Raw genomic sequence first — 8,536 nt, forward strand, 5'->3', positions numbered from 1 at the left:
CAAAAAAGGCTACTCTCCGAAAAATCAGTGAAAACGAAAGAGGAGGAGCGGGAAGTTAAACCCTACACTACGGTGGCCGAGAAATTAGACAGAAACAAAAAAATGGAGAAAACAGTGGCGACATTGGAGACTGGAACTGTAAGTTCTGCTTGGAATTACAGTGCTCAAAGATTAGCAACTGGTTCTATCAATGGTCTCCTCACTATCTTCGATTCTCCTGACCCTGCTTCTTCTTCTCCCTTCTCTCCTTCTTCCTCCTTTCAGGTATACTCCTCCCTTTTCCCCAATCAATTGGGTTTTACTTGCTATGATATGTCCTTTCTTTCTAATTCAATTTATGATTAAAGTTTGCAAATTTCAGTCAATATTATAATAATGGTATAAGTATAACTCAATTTATGTTTACAGTTTGCAAATTTCGGTCGCATTATATTTGTATAACTCAATTAATGATTAAAGATTGTAAATTTCGGTCATATTATAATGGTATTGTATAATTAGAGCTGTCGAATCGGGTTTTTGGGTCGTTTATGTTGGGTTAGTTGGTTGGTTAGTCATGCTACTATGTGGGTTTTTGATTTAATTTCAAATTATGGTTGAATTGTATTATTTTGTGATCATCCAAGTTGTTTAGTTTGGAAATTAAGGTTGAATTTACTTATACAAGTAGTTTTTTTTATTGAAGCTGCTGAAGTAGTATGATGGAGCTATAATGTGACTATTAAGTTGTGGTTGTAGGTACATGAGGGTAGCATTGTGAAGGTGTTATGGGTTCCTCCAGAGTATGGAGATGCTGTCGCGTGCGTTTTGGATGATGGCACTTTGTCATTGTGGGAAGAAGTTGCAGGAGGTAACTCTAATTATTGTTGCATTCATATGAAAGAATCAGTTTGTTGCTCTTACTATATGTTATTCTGTATTGGTTGTACTTCCCCAGTGAATGATTTTATTGCAAAACTAGATGCTGATTATTGCTGTTGATATTTGAGAATTATGTCTTCAACAAGTTTCAGATGTTCATTTCTTAAGTAGAGTAATATTGTACATATTGGCCTTCATACTTCATTACTAATAAGTGAGACACTACTTTCAGAATAGTTATGATAGTGGTTTTTAGTTACTGTTAGACTATGAAATCTAAAACATTTGCTTATCCCTATTCTATATTCAGATGGGCAATCGCTTCAGTGGAAGATTTGCACTAAGTTTCTGCATAAAAATGCCCGTGTATTAGATATCCAATTTGGAGGTTCCTCTACTTGTTTGAAGTTGGTAAGTATTAGCTTCTGTCGCAGATTATCATTTTAATGTAACATAACTTACTGAATGCGTTCTTGTTGGAGCATGATGAATTCCTTTGAGTTTATAATTATGTCCAGTATTCCTTTCTTGTAGGTTGCTGCATATTCAGATGGTTATGTCAAAGTCTATGAGCTTCATAATCCCTTGGACCTGAACACTTGGCAACTTCAGGTATTTTACGCTTGAATATATAAGTGAATACTTCATTAACATGATGACTACTTCGCTAAAGAGCTTTTATTTAGTTCGGAATTTAGGAGTATATATTAATATATGTAATAGTAGGATCTCCGTGTGGTAAACGTGAATACAAGTTTGAATTTCGGCTAACAAACTTTTTATTGCCAAATTGTATTGTATAGGCCGAATTCCAGAATGTTATTGACTCAGTATCTAAATTTGCAAAAGCTTCATGCGTATCAGCATCCATATCGTGGATTCCACAAAAAGGTGAAAGCCAGCAATTGAGCTTTGTTCTGGGGTTCAATTCAGATATACCACAACTCAATTCTTCCAAGGTATTGTGTTTCACAACTTTTTTCATTTTGGGTGCAATTTACGTTGTAGATATACCACACCACATCTCAATTGTTCTAGAGTACTGTTGAGTCTAAAACGTGTTTCACAAACTTACATTCACATGGTGCATTTAAATTTTCATGACGAATGACGATCCGATCAGCATGTAGTTATTGCTACTGTGCTCGTGTTGTTGGTTCACATCCCCCCCTCTTTTGTCAATCGTCATTGTGTGCGGTTGCTATTACTGCCCTGCATCTTTTGTCTGCTATGGTTTTTCTTAATCATTTATATCACTCTTTTTTCCACTATATTTTCCTATGTTGTGGTTTCATTCTTGCTAATAGAATAGTACTACATAATGTGCTTGTCTCATGCTAATTGGTTAAAGGTTGACTATATCAATTTTACTTCCCTAGGTATATAATAGTACTACTCTATTATATACTTCCTCGGTTTCTTTTTAGTTGACACGTTTCTTTAGTCACGTTTGCCAATGCATTTATTCAATCATTAATATCTTTAATTATCAATAAATGAAAATTATGAAAAGTTGATATTTTGAAAGTATATAACGTGACGAATCTAACAAGATTCCACATGACTATATTTTTCATTACGTATGAAGCACAAAACACGGTCAAAGGGAGGTGTGTGAATAGTGCTAAAGTCAAAACGTGTCAACTAAATAAAAACGGAGGTAGTATATAATAGAGTAGTACTACATTATGTGCTCGTCTCATGTTGACTGGTTAAAGGTTGGCTATATCAATTTTGCTTCCCTAGGTACATAACGGGAATTGTTATTGGTTTTGTTTTTATTAGTGTTGTTTGCTGTAATGCTCAGGCTTCGTGCGACTCTTACCAAACATTCTGCTCGCTGAAAATTATAGGCATTGCATATACATACAATAAATACATCACATACATGAAAGACATGTATATAAACTTACAGAAACCTCTTATGAACTCTATGAAGATGTATGAGAATCATAGCCAATACAATTTTTATGGCATTCTTAATCGCCAAATCTCAAGTTGTGCTACTATATTATAATTTACTTATCCGCTACTTATAATTGATGTCTGGGTTGATTATTCACAAAATACCGAATATAGGGTTTATAAGAGTCCATTTTCTTTTGTTACTTTTCTTTTCTAATAAGATAAAATCTTAATAAAATTCCTTGTGTCTTGATTTTTTCTTGATACATCTTCCTAGAGATCTCTGATTTTCCACAAGTTTCCTTCAAATCTTTGATAAAAGGGTTTTTTTTCCTCTGAATGCACTTGATTTAGTTCTTGCTTAGAAATATGTTTGATGAAGTGGCCTGCTTAGTTGAATAACTTATCCAAATCAATCTCATGTTAGATGATGTCAGGTCTGGGAGTTTGATCAATTACATCAAAGGTGGCTTACTGTTGCCGAGTTAGCTTTACCTGAAAACATCGGTGATCCAGTGCATGCTGTTGCTTGGGCTCCAAATATTTGCAGGTAGCCCTCACCCAAGCTAGTTTGTATTATTTTATTTTATTTATTTTTTTGATTTATTTTATTTATTATTATTTTTTTTTTATTTATTTATTTTTTTTTTTTTTTTGTGAATTTGGAACATGCAGAAATGATGTGCCAGTATTTCTGTTGATAATAAAAATATTTTGCTGAATGTTCATTTACAGGCCGTATGAAATAATCTCTGTTGCAACTCAGATGGGTATAGCAATTTGGCATGTTGGTTTGAACCCTGATGTTGACGGGCATCTCTCGGTTGAGAAGATAGCTTTGCTATCAGGTCACCAAGGCGAGGTATGACAGCAGTTTTCTTTCATTTGGAATTTAATTCTCCAAAATAGGTTTCAGACAAGATCCTTAATCAATGTTTAGCTTGTGAAAATGCACCTAATGGAAGCACCAAAAATGAAACTTATGAAGATTGATAATTCCAAATTTGAATTTCAAAAAAAAAAAAAAAAAAAAAAAAAGAAAGATAATTCCAAATTTCCAACAGATATTTACTTTGTCACTCCCTCCATCCCTTAAAGATCACCCCCATTTCCAATTTAGTGCGTATCTGGCTATATGCTGAACACAACTCGTTATAAAGTGGAATGTGTAGATGGTGCAAACTTTAAGGGATGATGGGAGTATCCTTTTGTGATGCATATGAAACACTCTTTTTCACCAAACTTCTAATTGGCGAGGTCTTTGTGTGAGAATAGGTATGGCAAATGGAGTGGGATATGAGCGGAATGACATTGGCAACCACTGGGAGTGATGGGGTGGTCAGGCTTTGGCAATCTAACCTGAATGGTGTCTGGCACGAGCAGGCAGTCTTGGAACCTACTTCGTAATTTTGTACCGTCCCTTGTATAATGGAGTATCTCAGTTGACCTGCAGGGCTGTATTATATTGTTATGTATGCATTGGATTGGCCTGGAATTAGGCTGGCATACTTTTGGTAATCAAATTCTAGAGCAGATTATATCAAAATTATGCCTAAGTTTATGACAGATGTGAGTAGATGATGGAACTTTGGAAATACTGTAGATGTTTTCCATTAGTCTTGTTGTCTTGGCTATTTGTACTCATCTTACCTACAGTAGTTGCTAATACCCTGCCTTGCTAATGACTGTTAACAACTGGTTTTCGTTTGAAGCAACGTCAACAAATTTTCTTTTCATTCTTTCCTTGCTCTCCTGAAATCATACATTGTGCATAATGAGCAATTTGGTCCTTCTCGAATCAATTCCCTTCACATTTGGTTTTACTCAATGAAACCTTTAAATCTTCGGTTGATGATATGGAACTAAACCTTTGCTCGACAAAAAGCAACCTAGCTATTGAGGGCATGCCATGAGCCATATTTTACTCAGATGTGAATTTATAGTTATTTCTAGTTTCAGTATACTTCAGAACCCGAACAGGCGAAAATCTTAAGGAGACTAAGTAAATTGATTAGCTAATATTTAACATTAGCGTGTAAGAGATGCATGGTTATGAACTATTTTAATTGAATCGGTTCATCTAATTACATACTTCGTATATCATGATTTTTTTTGTCATTAAAATTTCAAAAGTAATACCAATCTTAGGATTTTCTGTTGATTTGGCGATCTTGTTGCTGCAGTGATGGAAAATTATTGGAAGTTGAATAACAAATCTTGTCTGGCCTGCATGGGCTCACAGACTGACTATTATACTTGCCTGATTTTGGAGTTTCATGCATTGGGTTTATGATTATGAATTTATGGGCTGCTTTTTTATTTTTGTATTCTACGTAGTATTTAAGAAATAGTAAATGCGACTGAAATTTTTGTGACTTTTTTGAATGAATTATTAGATGCAATCATGCAACACTAAAAAGTACTCAGGATCGTGCTGAGCAAATCAAAATCAATAGTTACAGAGTACCTAACTCGTTTATTATTATTTTTTTCTTTTCGAAACCACTTGTTTCATTTTTTGTTTTTAGTTATTTAATAAACAGGAAAAAAAAAGAAGGTGTTTTTAATTTTCGGTTCATCAATTTTCAAAATTATTATGAGATTTTAATAAGGGTCTGTTCATATTTACTGAGCTGAATTGAACTGCACTGATTGGAGCTGAACTGAACTGAGCTGAAATAAATATTTTATGAGAGAAGGAAATTATAGGCTGAGCTGAACTAAACTGATTAGAAAACTAAACTGAAATTAAAAAATGTTAACAGACCTTAAGTTTAACCAATGTTAATTCATTATATGACATATATTAATGATTTTAAAATATAAAAAAATCACAATAATACCAAACAAACCCCGTAAATAGTTTTCATTATATTATCACTCGTAACAATAATAATATAAAAAAATGCCTAGAGTATTGTTTTTGGTAATTGTCGGGAAAAAAGTAATCTATTTTATTACATGCTTTTTGACAATTTTGTGATAGGCTGACATATTGATATGTTACACCGAACGTATGATAGTCATAGGTTGGTAATTATACATGATATGTTGGCTAATCGATATGCACAAAGCACATGCCTACATATGTTTTGGTCTAATGATCGAGAATTCAAGATTGAGGGTGTGTACGAAAAGGTAGTCTGAACAAGCCATGTTCATTAAAATGCCAAAAAAAAAAAAAAAAAAAAAAAAAACTACGACAGCTTATAAACTCATGAACGTTATGATTGAAAATGTAGTTAAACTTGTAATTATAACTACACGCAACATTAAAACATAATCATAAAACAATCAGACAATAACTGAAATTTTAAAACATCATTGATCAAGGTAAATAGCTAAGCTAATCACTCCTATTTTTGTATGATCTTGTGATTCTTCAACTCTTCAGCCACCTTTGCTAATGATTTTTTCGACGATCCATCTTCATCTAAAGCAGCATTAGCCGCATTCTTCAAAACTTTCATTTTCTCTCGTTGTATTTTTCCTTGTTCTCCTTGCATCAAACATTTTGCAAATTCAGCAATTTGTGCCCTATCAATCAATCCCTTCTCATTTGGTTTAACCCTCGATGCAACATTCAGATCATCGACTATCAGCACGGAATTCAACCTTTGTTCGGCATAAAGCGGCCAAGCAATCAAGGGCACACCATGGACTATACTCTCTAGAGTCGAGTTCCACCCACAATGAGTCAGAAATCCACCCGTCGAACCATGACTTAATATTTGAACTTGAGGGGCCCAATTGGGCACCACTAAGCCTAACCCTTTGGTCCTATCTAAAAACCCTTGAGGCAAATACTCAAGTGGGTTATCAATATTATTAGTATCACCAAAAAAAGAAGCATTAGATTTATTATTTGGGGTTTTAACAACCCACAAAAATCTTTGACCACTTGACTCAAGCCCTAATGCTAACTCAATTACTTGCTCATGGGAAAGGTTCCCACCACTACCAAATGACACAAACAAAACCGAATCACTTGGTTGCTCATCCAACCAGTTTAGAGAACCCGACCCATCTATCAACCCGTCTTCTGAACCGGTCCTAATTACCGGTCCGATAGGGTAAACCGGAGGGATACTAATCAAATTATCTTCTCGACCACGATCATTCGTCAAGTATTCAAAGGCAACCGGTTCAAGATCATAAAAACTATTGATCAATATCCCAGTAGCATCAGAATAGCATTTTGCCATGTTGAGAAAAAACTGGTAGACTTCATGCTTTCTATTCTGAGCCGGGTCAGGAAAATCAACCCCATGAACCGGAACTAAACCGGGCACAAATTCAACCGGTTCAGGTAAATCTCTGAATTCACAAGAGTGTACTTTATCCAATTTTGGCAAAGCACAAAGACAGCACAATCCCAAACCACTAGTAAGGAAAAACACGTACGACAACGCGCCAAACTCTCGGGCCAAATGTAAGATACTTGAGCCCAAGAGATCAACAACAACCGAAACTAATCGTGTTGTCTTTGACAAGACTTGGAGCGACTCACGAATACCGGGGATGGACCGAGTAATGGTGAGAGTCATCCGAGTCTCAATAGCGCAATCGGATTGAAGATCAGAGACGTCAATGGGAGAAACATTGACGTAGGAAATGGAGGGTGGGAGGTTTTGGAGGATAGAGAGTTGGGATTTCAAAGGCGGTGAACCGTCGTTGAGAATGAGAATGGTTATGGTGAAGTTGTAGTGAGTGAGTCGGGTGGCTAGCTCTATGAGTGGGATGAGATGACCCATCCCTGGTGTGGGGATTATGGCTATGTGTGGTGTTTCTTGCATGTTGAGATGGTGTACTATGTTTATAAAATTAATAGGGAGGGTTTATATAGAGTGAATAAAGGGGATTATAAAAGGGAGGAAATCAGTTGGTATTAAAGTAGCAAGAAAACAAGTTAGTTGTTGGGAAAAAAATTAAAACATAAATCACATTAAATGAAAAAAAAATACTTAGTACTTCTAAGGGTTTAAGGCTATGTTCATTTTACATGATCTGATCGGATTCTAATTTCTCTAATAATCTAATTTGATCTGGTCTGATTTTTAATTGTAACCTTGTTTGTATACTAATTCGTGGTATTTAAAATGACCATTTGAATTGTCATCAGATTCGTATTATTATTATTATTTTTTTTTTTTGAAAGATCATCAGATTCGTATTAATACAATAATAATATGCATTTTTCAAATGTGAAATTTGATAATTAGGGATATTTAACAATAAATAAACGCAAATAAAAACATAAAATAGAATTTGATCTAATTTGATATTTTCTAGTATAAGAAAATACAAGTATCAAATGATATACGTTGAGATCAACCACTTTGACCAATATCAGTATACATTTACTTATATGGAGTACCACATTGACCAATGCTAATGTAAACTCGTTTACATATATCACTTTGACCAATAATATATACCTCTTGACCAATAGTAGTATATAACTGTATAATACATTTATGTTTCATAAATGAAAGGGAATCCATTAGTAATTAATGTAGCAGGGAAACAAATCAGTTGAAAAACACATATACGTTCCATTCAAAAAATTAGTAAATTTGATATCACTTTTTTTCTACAAATAAAAGTTAATAACTCATAGCCATTTCAAAACAAGTGTTTCACTTTTAATTTTTCACTATGCAAAAGGGCGGATCCAGAATTTATTTATAGATCAGGCCGAAGTTATAAAATATTTTAATTAATAAAGCCATAAAGGAATACGGAGAATAAGTTTAAGAAGTCCACACGA

At 34.3% G+C, this 8,536-nt stretch overlaps 1 protein-coding gene and 1 pseudogene across 1 annotated transcript; one reads left to right on the forward strand and one right to left on the reverse strand.

The window, feature by feature from the left end:
- LOC145598616 (protein SEH1-like) lies at window positions 1-4,448 on the forward strand. Its single transcript, XM_081654991.1, has 8 exons — window positions 1-264; window positions 739-850; window positions 1,172-1,272; window positions 1,396-1,473; window positions 1,665-1,820; window positions 3,204-3,316; window positions 3,502-3,628; window positions 4,042-4,448. The coding sequence occupies exons 1-8, from the start codon at window positions 103-105 to the stop codon at window positions 4,171-4,173; spliced, it is 981 nt and encodes a 326-aa protein (XP_081511117.1). The 5' UTR covers window positions 1-102; the 3' UTR covers window positions 4,174-4,448.
- A 1,402-nt stretch (window positions 4,449-5,850) lies between these two features.
- Window positions 5,851-7,677, reverse strand: LOC145599297 (hydroquinone glucosyltransferase pseudogene; annotated as a pseudogene).
- Between the last annotated feature and the right edge of the window lie 859 nt (window positions 7,678-8,536).

This window comes from Chenopodium album, chromosome 20 (assembly GCF_948465745.1).
Source record: "Chenopodium album chromosome 20, dcCheAlbu1.1, whole genome shotgun sequence".
NCBI classification, from domain to species: domain Eukaryota; kingdom Viridiplantae; phylum Streptophyta; class Magnoliopsida; order Caryophyllales; family Amaranthaceae; genus Chenopodium; species Chenopodium album.

Bases quoted from the DNA above. Each gene is read 5' to 3' on its own strand.
- LOC145598616 (XM_081654991.1), top strand. From the start codon at position 103: ATGGAGAAAACAGTGGCGACATTGGAGACTGGAACTGTAAGTTCTGCT. The intron at 851-1,171 runs GTAACTCTAATT...TTCTATATTCAG, and splicing joins GTGGGAAGAAGTTGCAGGAG to ATGGGCAATCGCTTCAGTGG. The intron at 3,629-4,041 runs GTATGACAGCAG...GTGTGAGAATAG, and splicing joins TATCAGGTCACCAAGGCGAG to GTATGGCAAATGGAGTGGGA.